The 13,206-nt window shown below is 49.0% G+C and overlaps 4 protein-coding genes across 4 annotated transcripts; 2 read left to right on the forward strand and 2 right to left on the reverse strand.

The window, feature by feature from the left end:
• Positions 1–1,798: 1,798 nt before the first annotated feature.
• On the forward strand, positions 1,799–7,059 carry nscA (non-reducing polyketide synthase nscA; the record flags this gene model as incomplete). Its single annotated transcript, XM_057172358.1, has 6 exons — positions 1,799–1,932; positions 1,992–2,289; positions 2,344–3,138; positions 3,209–5,821; positions 5,876–6,409; positions 6,469–7,059. The coding sequence occupies 6 exons, from the start codon at positions 1,799–1,801 to the stop codon at positions 7,057–7,059; spliced, it is 4,965 nt and encodes a 1,654-aa protein (XP_057036261.1).
• Positions 7,060–7,158: 99 nt separating this feature from the next.
• Positions 7,159–7,686, reverse strand: N7457_001313 (uncharacterized protein; the record flags this gene model as incomplete). Its single annotated transcript, XM_057172359.1, has 1 exon — positions 7,159–7,686. The coding sequence occupies one exon, from the start codon at positions 7,684–7,686 to the stop codon at positions 7,159–7,161; it is 528 nt and encodes a 175-aa protein (XP_057036262.1).
• A 2,054-nt stretch (positions 7,687–9,740) lies between these two features.
• N7457_001314 (uncharacterized protein) lies at positions 9,741–11,102 on the forward strand (the record flags this gene model as incomplete). The annotated part of the gene is made up of 1 exon (XM_057172360.1): positions 9,741–11,102. The coding sequence occupies one exon, from the start codon at positions 9,741–9,743 to the stop codon at positions 11,100–11,102; it is 1,362 nt and encodes a 453-aa protein (XP_057036263.1).
• Positions 11,103–11,547: 445 nt separating this feature from the next.
• On the reverse strand, positions 11,548–13,125 carry N7457_001315 (FAD-binding oxidoreductase; the record flags this gene model as incomplete). Its single annotated transcript, XM_057172361.1, has 3 exons — positions 11,548–12,013; positions 12,075–12,573; positions 12,630–13,125. 3 exons carry the CDS (start codon positions 13,123–13,125, stop codon positions 11,548–11,550), a joined length of 1,461 nt encoding a protein of 486 aa, XP_057036264.1.
• Between the last annotated feature and the right edge of the window lie 81 nt (positions 13,126–13,206).

Here is a 13,206-nt window from a genome sequence, read left to right on the forward strand (position 1 = left end):
GCCACGTTTGGCTTTGCCATCGAGATACCTAGGTACTCAGGTACGGAGTCGTTGTATCCCGATTCTTCAATATTGCTGTCGCTGGGTGCTTTGCGAGTCTGTACAGCTGTCAACACCATGTTCACTCCACAAGTATGGACCCAGCCGGAATGGCACGACTACCTTGCTATTCGGAACTCCAAACTACCCGCTCTGCCTGTAGTGACTGAGCTCAGTGCAGAGGTGGTGAGAATACTGGGTGGAAATCCAGGTGACATGCAATTACAAGGCACAAATACATATTTGGTCGGGAGCGGCCAGACAAGGATTTTGATAGATACAGGCCAGGTCAGTTCGCTTGAACGTCAATTCCCAAACAGTTAGAATGAAAGACTGACTAAATCCAAGGGTTGTCAACTTTGGATCGAGACATTGGTCAATTTTTTAGAACAACATCATCTCAGCATCTCACAAGTACTCCTAACTCATTGGCATTCTGATCACACTGGGGGTCTGCGCGCACTGATCTCTCAGTATCCGCATCTTGAAGGAGCCATCTACAAAGCAGATCCTGACCGTTGCCAAAATCCAATATATGATGGCCAAATCTTTGCGACTAATGGGGCCACAATCCAAGCGTTCTTCACCCCTGGACACTCCACAGACCACATGTGTTTTATTTTGGAGGAAACCGGTGCTTTGTTTACAGGTGACAATATACTAGGTCATGGAACCAGTGTTGTCGTGGAAAACTTAGGAGTATATCTTAAGAGCATTGAAAAGATGAGGCAAAGAGTGCATAGCGAGGGTATAAGAGTTGGATACCCCGGGCATGGCGCCGTGATTGAAGATCTAACCGCCAAGCTCATAGTGTACGCCAGGCATTGGGCGGTGCTTGAAAAGGCTGTTTATTCTACATTTATGGGAGGTAGCTCGAAGGAGAGGACGTTGTTGACAGCTCGGGAAGTCACATCCCGTCTTTACGGAACGGCACTAGAAATGATGGTTGGGCCGTTCATAATACAGGTCCTGTATAAACTAGCTGAGGAGGGAAAACTGGCCTTTACAGTGGTAGGGGGGTCAGAGAAGCAGTGGTTCGTGCTTCAAAGATAGATGGAACGCCTCTGTCTACACGGTCAGTTTAGGCTAGCTAGACCCCTCGGAGAAATAGACCACAAGGGTGTGCGGACAGTTAAATTCATTGACAATACGTGGAATCAGCTGCAACTGATACCAGAATAAGCCCTTCGTATTCAATCTAGGCTAGCGGCAGAGTCATTCCAGCTTACTGTCAGTTAACTGCACTTGAAACGAGGAGATCATAGCCACCAGAAACTTTGATATTACCCCGACAACTTCGCAGGCCGTGGACAAAATTATCCGAACTGTTATTACCCCTAGAATCCCATTGTCATGACCGGACCCCGGGCTTACTGCAACATCATAGGGGTGCCTAACTGTACAGAGGTAAGGAGGGCGAAGGGCTAGCGTGAGATCTTAGCGGGACACCACGTACAATATGATTGTCCACATAATATAGAGCTAAACATTTAAAATATGCTACATCTCACTCTATTGATCGTTTTAGGTATTGTATCTTATGATTTTGAGAAAGATGTACACCCCATCCACATCTTCTGAAGAAGGGGTCACATCTCGTTTTCTTTTGTTCAGTCATACCTTTCCTCATGATAGGCTTTCAACCCTTTTTGAGTCTTTGCAACGATGGAGTCGTGAAAGGAGGCTACCCTTGTTAGCCACATTTTTGAAGGAATGTACCATTGGATTGAAGGAAGAGATACTTGCTATGCCTCGACACATGCAAGATGCCTTCCCTCCTCCCCAATCCATCATGGCCTGGGTGGAAAACCTGGAAGATTTGCAAAAGTTCCCTGCCGGAGGAGCACTCGAAGGAGCATTGCTTTGTGTGCTGGAGCTTGGAATGCTTATTGGGTATGTCACCATGGGACATATATGCTTTCTTTTGAGGAGGACTGTACTAACAACCCTAGGCATTATGAGTCCCAAGGTATCCTATATGACCTCCCCGTTTCCAATGGAATGGTCCTTGCAGGAATGAGCATAGGACTGTTCTCAGCAGCAGCTGTAGCCACATCTTCATCCCTGTTTGAGCTTGCCCACACTGGCTCTACCAGTGTACGGGTGGCCTTCCGCTTTGGATTGCACGTTGGCCAGATATCACATATGCTTGAGCCCCAGGGTGAGACTCGCAAAAGCTGGGCATACGTGGTAGCTGGACTGAATGTGGCAGAGGTCCAAGATGCACTGGATGCGTATAATACGGACACAGTATGTGAAGAGGTTATCCCAAACTTTAGCTTATCTCAGACTAACCTCTCGAAGAAGAACTCGGATATTTGTCGGATATGCATCAGCCACGCAGACTCAATTTCGGTGGGAATTACCGGACCTCCATCTCGTCTAGAAAGCCTCTTCCGCCATTCGCCCCTGCTGCGAAACGCGAAACGATCTCCACTCCCCATTTACGGAGGTCTCTGTCATGTCTCACATATTTACAGCCGCGAAGATATCCATGGAATTCTGAGAGACTTTGGAAGTGCGAAGGAAAACCGTCGTCCGGTGTATATTCCATTGCTGTCTCCGAACTCGGGAAAGCCATTCATTGCCGATAATGCAGCACAGCTATACGAGGCAATTTGCACGGAGGCATTGACTATGCCTCTGTTTCCTGACAAGCTCATCTCGGGTATCACATTGAGCCTTTCCAGCGTTGAGTCCAAAGAATGTGAGGTTTATCAGTTTCATCGCTCCGTGGCCTCGGACCAGATTCTCGCAAGCATTGAGGCTAGTCTTACAAACATCCAGCTGAAACCACAGAACTTAATGGACTGGATCTACAAAGAAACGAATCTTCCAAGTTTAAACCCTTCCCAAAAGCTTGCCATTGTGGGCATGTCCTGCCGTCTACCAGGAGGAGCAAAGGACCCAGAGTTATTTTGGAAGCTGTTGATGGAGGGCCGCAACACCTGCACCACAGTCCCAAAAGACCGATTCGACTTGGAGACTCATTTTGATCCGACTGGGAAGACCACAAATGCAACAGAGTCTCCATTTGGAAATTTCATTGACCATCCAGGTCTATTCGACAGCGGATTCTTCAATATGTCCCCACGTGAGGTAAGTTTTCTCAATTATCTCGATCTCCCAGCGATACCTCATGCCGGCTTACTGACAAAGGCCTAACTAGGCTGATCAAACCGATCCCATGCAGCGCCTTGCCCTAGTCACAGCATATGAGGCCCTGGAGATGTCTGGATACAGTCCAGATCGGACCGCCTCAACGTGCACGAAGCGAGTTGGCACTTTCTATGGGCAGGCCAGTGATGACTATCGTGAGACAAACGCTGGGCAACAAATCGGCACGTACGGTATTCCTGGAGGAGAACGTGCCTTTGGAAACGGCCGCATCAATTATTTTTTCAAATTCGGTGGTCCAAGCTTCAACATTGATACTGCTTGCTCGAGCGGTTTGGCGGCAGTCAATGCGGCCTGCTCATCTCTATGGGCTGGTGAAACTGATATGGTGATTGCGGGAGGATTGAACGTCATTACCAACTCCGACATTTACTGCATGCTTTCCAAGGGCCACTTTCTGTCCCAGACAGGTCAATGCAAGGTCTGGGACAAGAGCGCGGATGGCTATTGTCGATCAGACGGGGTAGGCTCTGTTGTTATCAAAAGGCTGGAAGATGCACAGGCAGACAATGATCCCATCATTGCTACAATCGTCTCCGGTGCCACCAACCACTCGTGTGAAGCAGTATCCATTACTCATCCCCATGCCGGGGCTCAGAAAGCCAACTATCGACAGCTGCTGCACACTGCTGGAGTCAGTCCGTTGGATGTGAGCTATGTTGAGCTGCACGGAACTGGAACCCAAGCAGGCGACGCTGTCGAATCCGAGTCTGTCGCTAGTGTCTTCGCCCCGCTCACTCAGACCCGACAGCAACGACTTCATCTCGGGGCCGTCAAGGCCAATATCGGCCACGGAGAGGCAGCAGCAGGGGTAACTTCTTTGATAAAAGCTCTCCTTGCCTTTGAAAATGAGGAAATACCCCGGCACATTGGTATCACGACAGAGATAAACCCAATCGTGATCCAAAATACGCACAATCGCAACACTGGTCTTGTCATGGAGCATACCAAGTGGCCCAGGCCTAAAAAGGGGGGACGATATGCTATAGTCAACAGCTTTGGAGCCCATGGTGGAAACACAACGCTACTCTTGGAAGATGCTCCGCGCAAGCCCAAGGTGACCCCAGGATCACGGGCTGCGTACCCAATCACCATTTCTGCAAAGAGCAAGGCGTCCCTCAAGCAAAACGTCAAGTCTCTGATCCATTATATTAACGCAAATCGTGACGTGACTCTTGGCGACCTTTCCTACACCACCTGTGCCCGACGGATGCACCATCATACACGCATTGCAACCTCTGCCACAAATAAAGCCCAACTCATAAGTTTCCTTGACTCTTCAATTGAAAAGGTTGAGAGCTTGCGACCAGTTCCAGCTACGGCCCCGGGTGTTGTGTTCGTTTTCACGGGACAGGGTGCGTTCTACCGTGGAGCAGCAGCACAGCTTCTGCGCAGTTTCCCCTTCTTCCGCGATCAGGTTGCCCAGTTGGATAAGATTTCCCAGAATTTGGGATTTCCCTCTGTTTTTGAAACATTGGAAAGAACCGAAGGAGTCAACGTCCTTTCACCAATCCTCTCACAGCTGGCAATTCTGGTTCTTGAGATTGCACTTTTGAAATTGTGGGAGCTTCTGGGCATTCGTCCCAGTTTTGTCATGGGCCATAGTCTTGGTGAGTATGCCGCCTTGGTAGCTGCTAGGGTTCTCTCGCCTGCAGATGCGATATATCTCGTTGGGCGACGGGCAGAGCTTGTCATGGCTTCTTGTACCGCAGGCAGCCATGTCATGCTATCCGTTCGTGCGAGCGTTGAAGAAATTCGGAACATTTCCGAATCCCACGTCTACGAAATCTCATGTATGAACGACGTGATGTCGACTGTGATTAGCGGAGTTCGTGAGGAGATCGAAGTTGTGCGCTCAAGTCTGGAAGCAAGTGGCATAAAGTGTACGGAGTTGGATCTCCCTTTCGCATTCCACACTGCTCAACTCGATCCTATTCTGGATGAATTCGAGCAAACTGCGAGACATATCACGTTTCATCCTCCTCAGATCCCCATCATCTCTACTCTGCTTGGAAACTGCATCTTTGATGGCAATACCGTGGACGCGAAATACCTTCGCCGTGCATCCAGAGAACCAGTCAATTTCCTCGGCACGATGAACACCGCCAGGAAACTAGCAATCACGGAAGAAGCGGTCTGGCTCGAGGTCGGCCATCATGCGCTTTGCTCTTCATTTGTTAAGAGTCACGTCTCTGCCACCCCTGTCGTCCAATCCTTGCGGAAGGGCGAAGACAACCATGTTACCTTGACCAAAGCTATGGCAGCAATGCATTGTGAAGGGCTAAATGTATGCTGGAATGAATACTTCAGGCCAGAAGAATATTCATACAACGTTTTGAGGCTAGGCGCCTACCGGTGGAATAACAAGAACCACTGGATTCAGTATGAGGGCACATGGGCTCTAGACAAGGGCAATGCACAAAGAGGAGGAAAACAGACCATACCATCCAGACAGTCTATCGACAGTACCTCTGTGCAACAAATTGTTTCCCAGAAAGTAACCGACTCAACTGTTGAACTCACTGCTGTAACCGACGTGAAACGGCCTGACTTCATGAATGCAGTTATGGGGCATACTATAAACGGAATCGGCGTGGTGTCTGCTGTGAGTCCTCTACACTCTTGTGTGTTTCTTTCCTGCTTACCCTTTCGAAACTAGTCAATCTGGACAGACATGGCTCTTACTCTGGGCTCATATATGTACAGGCTTATTGCCCCCTCTGATGAGCAACCTTCAATGAACCTCACCAATATGGTCGTTCGAAGTGCTCAGAAGCTTGACCAGAGCAGTTTAGGGTCTCAGCTGCTCCAGATTGAAGCAATACTCAATCAAGCCACATCTACTACCAACATCACATGGTACACTCAATCAGTTAGTGGTCAGCGCTCGAAAGACTCCTTTGCTACAGCGACAATCATCTATGATAATCCAATCGCATGGACAAAGGAATGGGGGCGCCAAAGTCATCTGCTGAAGTCGCGCATCGACACACTCATGGCAATGGCCTCCACAGGAGAAACAAGTCGTCTTTCAAGGAGCATGGTGTACGAGCTCTTCAGAAACATCGTCGATTACGGTCCCCTTTACCAAGGCATGCAGTCAGTCGTGCTCAATCAATTCGAGGCCTGTGCGGAAATCTGCCTCCCAGTGGATAGACACGGGAAGTGGCACACCCCCCTCACTGGACTGACAGTTTGTTTCAATTGGCTGGATTCGTCATGAATGCAAGTGATGTGACGAATACGAAGCAGTTTGCTTACATCACGCCTGGATGGAAGGATCTGCGTTGCATAGAGACTTTCGAGCCTGGCGTGAAGTATACGAGCTATGTGCATATGATTCCAGAGCAGGGCGACCCTAATACGTTCCTGGGTGATCTTTACGTGTTACGAGGGGATGAGATTGTGGGATTGTTGGGCGAAATCAAATTCCGACGCATACCGAGAGCTCTTCTGGGAGCCATGTTTGCGACATCTGCAGCGGATGTTGAAAAGACATCAACAACACAACCTACCCCGGCACCGTTGCCCAAGCCTCTTGTTCCTGCTGAAACAACCCTACCGTCAACGCCACGCATTTTCGAGTCTACATCCCCTACGGTTGTTGTCAACGAACCTGCTGTGATTACTGATTGCCTTCGGTTGATTGGACAAGAAACTGGTTATCCACCCTCGGACCTCACCGATGAGGCCACCTTCCCCGAACTGGGTGTTGATTCTCTCATGTCTCTTGTGCTGGCTGAGAAATTCCGAAATGAGTTGAGATTGGAGGCTAGAAGTTCTTTGTTTTTAGAATGTCCTACCGTGAAGGAATTCAAGGATTGGATCAAGCAGTATTGTTAGATGCAAAGACAGAATGAGAACAAATTGCATTGTCGTCAGCCACATGAGAAACCTAATTCAAACTATGCGGTACAAATATAAAAATATCTAAACTGCAGGCTATCCGAGCCAATATGTTGCATCGTTTGTAATTTGCTGCAATCTCTCCCGCATGAGGTTGCCCAAAGCCGGCAAAAAGTCGATTGGGATGTCGTGGCCTTCCGGAAGGCGCTGTTTACCCTCCACATCTTCACTGTACCGCTCGATGAATTGCAAAACCAACTTGGCCATCTTGGATAGCTCTCCTAATACCAGCATAGCCACGGCTTCGCTTTCCGGCGTCTCTTGAGCAGATGCTCCATGATCATCCCAAAGGCCCGTCCGACCCAGCACCGGTGGCGGCGGCGATGAATCGTTGCGAACGGACTTGGTGATTGTCATGGCGTGCATATCGACGATAGTCATGCAGATGGCATATATCAACATGCCCACCTCAGCGCGCTCCGAGCAAGGACATATCAAAATAGTGAAGAGACGGCGAAGTACGGCGATGATAGTCTGCGCCGTCGAGTTCGCTAGGCAGGTATCTACTAACGATGAGCGCCTGAGCTGCTCGTTTGGAACTTCCAATTCCGAGAACAGGTCCATGACGACCAACACGCAATCTGGGTCGACCTTGCGCCTATGAATTTCAGCCACATTTCCTTTTCGTTGCCTTTTGAAGGATGTATCATTTCGATTGGGTCTGAGAATGGCGATGGAGCTATTGCGGCCCGCGTCCACACAGGAAGACACTGTTTTTAATCGAGAAGATGATCTGTCTCCGCCATCTACACATTGCCTCGTCCTTGTAGCCTTGGTAGGGTGTTGCCGTTCTGGTTCCTCGCCGTCTTTTTCTTTTTCTGTCGGTGAAGGTTCTTTAGATCGGTATGGTCGTCCAACTCTTCGTGCAGGGCTATAGAAACATGTATATCCAGATTTTTCGCATCGTGAACACGATGGCTTCTCTTTCGTACAGCGCACTTTCGAGGAGGAACAATTGTCACATGAATCCTTGAGCTTTTGAGACTGTGAAGATGTGGGAGGTGGAGCCGCCGTATTTGGTGTTGGCGATGATTGAGATTGTGTAGGCTCCATATTTTCTTGGTGGTCACTGTTTATATCGTATGCTCAGATGAAGGATTTTGTAAAGTCAAGCGGCTCTCTAGTATGTGAAGAACCTAGTCAGCGGCCACTCCACTGATGCCACCTATGAACGGTTTGGTGTTTTGGTCTTCACTAGTCGAAAGCTTCATGCCCGTCTATTCATTTTCGAGGAACGGAACATGAGTTGGCCCCGTTGGATACATTATCCATATTGGGGCGTTCCTGCATACTCAAACACGCACGGAGTACTCCGTACGGAGTGCAGTGAACACGCCCACTAGGTAAATATTCTGCTGACAATGTGATGCTCGACCAGTCATAATACGAAGACAAGGGGCGGCGCTCCGTACCAAGAGACCCGTATAACTAAAACAGGGGTGTGAATACTTTTGCCCAGTCGCTGTAACTCTCTCGGGTTTGATCTCGTATTGCGAGTTCCGCTGATCCATCCCTAGGAATCCATACACAACCAACCTGCGTGATAGAGGTTGAATACTCTGTGATCAAGAACTGTAACAAAAGACTAAGCTTTCATCTGCTAGGCATCCAAGAGACGCCGAGAGACCTGGAGCTGAATCGAGATATGTGGGTTCCACAGCCGAGCGGCCCGTTTAGCCCGGCCCCTAATCGGGAATCCCCGCCAGTTGCCCTTGATCTTTCGACTGTTGTCGCTAAAAATAGTCGACTTTTAAGCTGATCTGCCTACACCGAGACCGATTGAGCGATTGGGAGCCTAAGCGATGCAACATAAGCATTGAAATACGCCTTGTAACGAACCCCCACTCCGGTGCTCGTATAGTATTTCGGCCGCGATTTTTACCATGTGAAGATGCAGTGCCCATCCGGGTTGAAAATGGTTAATATAATGCTTTTTGGGGTTTTTTGCATTGCCGGGGGACTTTGAGAGAAGAATGAATGGCGTCCTGGGGAAGGAATATTGTTAGACAGGGTGTCCTCCATGTTTGTCTAGGACTCAAGGGTGCCCGCGCACCAACCCTCGCCAGGTATCTTTTGTTTGCTATATATACCAAAGGTACGGAGTACACACGAAATAGCTAAAAAATAACTCAAAATACCTAATCAATTGTAGATTACATACTCCGTAGGTGGGTTTGTATTGATTCACTACTCAGGCTCCATTCTCAATAACCAAAGTGTAGGTATAAGACCTACCCTACAACAATCTATAATGTGGACTAGACGAAGTGGTACAACTTGGAAGCTTTGACTACTCTTCCAATATTTATTATTTGTTATTCGGAGTGATACGAGGCCAAATGAAGTCCTATATCATCGTATAGAGAGACCTAAATTTTCCTTAGCTGAATAGAGTGCCTAAAAAAAGACGCTGTAGTTTTTGTATGCACATAGCGTACAAAAGATACATGATCTCGAAAGTTATAAAGTGCTGAGCACCAACCCCTGGGGAGGGCTGGAGCATGCGCACGACTAACTGGTCCATTGCCCTATTTCTCCCTTTCTCTTTCCTGTTCCCCGGCTCCTACGGTGTTCAGTACAGGTATCTTGATATTGCGACCTCGTGGCCTTTCACCAATATGGGCACCCCTGTCATGGACGATGGGGATTTCTGTATGGACAGGTCACCGTGCACATGTCCTCGACATCAGTGTCGCTCAGGGCACTCCATTAAACAGTCGAGTCATCCCCGACTAGATGGCCAACTTGATGGCCTATTTTGGCATTCAGGTCAAGTGACGCCGCCGACAGATAATGCTCGCGATCTTGATCACGCTTCTTTGGAGTCGCTGGGTGCTTTTGATATAAACTTCGGCAAGGATTTGGGGCCTTTTCCGCTGCTGCTTCCCGGCAGTGACGATGATCGGCTTCCAACAATATCCCAATGTATGCAACCTGCCGATCCGCGAAACCCACCCGCAGGTTACGCTGCAAAGAATATTCTATTCGGAGAGCCACCATTCGAGGCTCCTAATGTTCACTTGAATGATGATTTTATTTCTACTGCATATCTGCATTCTCTCCTCGGAAGCACGCCCCTCGAATCTAGTGCCAATTCTGGTCCCAACACGAACTCTGATTTTTCTACGGACTATGCCCTTAGTTCTGATCATTGTGATGAGCCGATGTTGGATTACTCTACGCTTCCGAATAATCTGCCCGCCAACTCTTCGTCCCTCTCTACTCTGCCTTTTGGCCTCAAGGACTCACTAACAATCCCTGTTCTAACACCACCCCCTACAACGATGACATCTTCTTGTCCCGCTGAATGCCGCCCTCCTTGCATTATTACTGCGACCCGAACCCTCCTCTTACTCCACATTCGCGAAAATAGTTGCCTTTCTCTTAGAAATCGTCGCGACAGCTGCGGAACCCAGGGTGCTAGTGGTCCCGAGCTAGCACGCATGTCGGGGTCTGTCCTCAGAGACAACAAAGAGGCCGGCATGTCAGTTTGCCGCATGCTACAGTGCAAGTGCGCTCTTCGTCCTCAGAATCAGGTCCTGATAGCATTTCTCTGCTCTCGGCTCGCGGTATGGTATCGAGCGATGATCCGTGCGTGCTTTTCCCGACGCCCTAGAAGCTCCTTCGGCGGCGAGGATGACTTCGATGAGCACAAATCTTCGCCAGAGAAGGTGATTTATCAGGCTGTCACGATTGGGGATCATACTGTCGACAGTTTCTCCTTGGATTGGGATATCCAGGCCCAAGTGATACTCAAGGAGCTCGCACAGCTGCAGCGTCTAGTCGACACACTTTCGGCTCGTATCAAGCAGACTAGTACATCACACTCAATAGAGCGGGATGTCGATGCCAATCTGCCCTTTCCTGGATTGCCAGCAATCGCACATGACCGGCTAGTGGCACATCTGTCGAAGGAAATCGAAGCGGCTCAGCATGATTTAACTACGGCTTGGCGTGAACACCAGAAAGTTCAAAGATAAGAAAATTTGTTGTAAAGATATAACCGATCTTTTACACGAGAAACACAAACACATATTGGCTCTCGTGCTGTGAGAATGTTCTCAGCATTCCACCAGCGCCAGAGCCATGATGCCAGAAGATCTCGCCGTACGAATCTCATCCATATCTGGAAACACAGCATGCAGCCCGGAATCTGCCAATTCGACAACATGCTATGAATCCATCAGATCAGATCTTCTTCAAAATCAATTCCTTTCATATATCGCGTCCAAATCGGTCATTCATATCACCCTTGCTTGTAAACTCTATACTCTCCTCTTTCCGATAAGTAAAGGCTCGTATTATACCTCAAGCCTCTACCTAATCAGATGTAAGTAGGCTTTCGGTCCTGAACTTGGCTCATGTGCCATAAAGCGCGCCCATCTCCTTGTATTCGCCGCAGAGCAATAAACAAGTTCAGAAGACCTATGCTGGGATTTTGTGACCACCAGGGACCTGTTTCTGAAACACGCCGTTGGGGTCGTATTTCTTGCTAGCAGCTCTGAGCTTAGCAATGTTATTCTTGCCCCAACTCTTGAGAACATTCTGTGAGATATCGGCGTAATTGAGGTAGATGAAATCTATCAGATGCCCATCAGACTTTAAAAGTGCGCGTTGCTTGTTCACAATGTCCGTAATGACCCGCTGGACTAGCACGTCGTCTGCTTTGTTTGCGTAGCTAGCAGTCATGTCGATCATGACGTCGTCTGTCCTTTTGGGCGTCAGGCCGAACATGTTGGTGCCGTTGGTGACAGGATGAGGCTGAACCAAAAACTCGATGAACATGCCGTCCACATTCGCGATTCTGCTCACGCCCGTCTCCCAGATCTTGAAAAGCTGCATGTAGACATTGGCAGGCGGGTTACGGAACGAAAAAGTGAGTTGGAAGGCACTAGAGAAGTCGTTAGATTTGTGCAGTGTGGAAATAGTAGTGTGTTCTTATTATTACTCACCGTTGCGCGTTGGATGGGATATTCTGTCCAAACAGCTCCACGACATTGTCAGTAGTGGTGAGCGTCGCCACACCTCCCAAGTTTGGGATCTTGGCGAAAGCGTCGTAAACGGCGGGTTTCTCAACATCTTTTGTGTACCACATGGCATCAGAGAGAAGGAGTTCGCCCCCTGCATAGTCCAGAAAGATCCCCATCATAGCTGCGCTGTCGAAATTCTTCGGCTTCATAAAATCGCTGAATGCCTTGGCGTGAGCCCACAACGCAGCATTTGTATAATTGTAACTCAGCAGACTGTACCACATGTTGCCCTGAGGAATTGTAGCTACATCAAAACGCGTGATGATGCCGAAGTTGTTAGAGCCGCCTTTCAACGCAACCCAAAGGTCCCGGTGAGAGCCTTCGTCGACATAAATGATCTCACCACTCCCGAGAACAACTTCGTAGCCGTACACATTGTCACAGCTAAACCCGCGCTCGCGTGAGTGGAAGGTGATTCCACCTGATGCCAGGTTAGCTGTTTGGTTATTCAAAACGGCCTTCAATGCGAGTACTGACCTCCAGTGGCGAAGCCACCAACTCCAATCCCGGGAATACGCCCTCCCATAACAGTCAGGTTATACGGTACAAGATGCTCGTAAGCGTCGTCCCATACAGCGCCACCTCCGATGCGGGCAATTTTGTGATCTTCGCTCAACTCTACTAGGTTGATGAGGCGCAGGTCGACGGTGATGCCAGAGTCAATGTTTGCCGCGCCAGTCCAGAGGGTGTGTCCACCACCCCTAACGGCGAAATTGGTCTTGTAATCGGCTGAAGCCACTAACTTGACGAACTGGGATACTTCGGATGTATTTGTAGGCCTGAAGATACATCCGGGTCTCAAGGTGCGCTCCTGACCGCTATAGTAGGACGACAGGGATGCATTGTAGGTTGTTGTACCGGGGTATGAGACGCGACCTGGGAGCCTGTATTCGAGGGCCTTGCATGGATCATGCGTAGCAGAGGCAGCGGCGAGTCCCGTTACTGCGAGGAGGTGCAAAGCAGACCAATGCATGATAGCGCTTAGGCAGATGTGCTTGAGGGAATCACTCCCGAATATTGTTGCCGGTTTGTAACCGGCAAAAAGAAAAATAAA

Source organism: Penicillium paradoxum (genome assembly GCF_028828445.1).
Source record: "Penicillium paradoxum strain IBT 22861 chromosome Unknown utg000002l_segment0_segment0, whole genome shotgun sequence".
NCBI classification, from domain to species: Eukaryota; Fungi; Ascomycota; class Eurotiomycetes; order Eurotiales; family Aspergillaceae; genus Penicillium; species Penicillium paradoxum.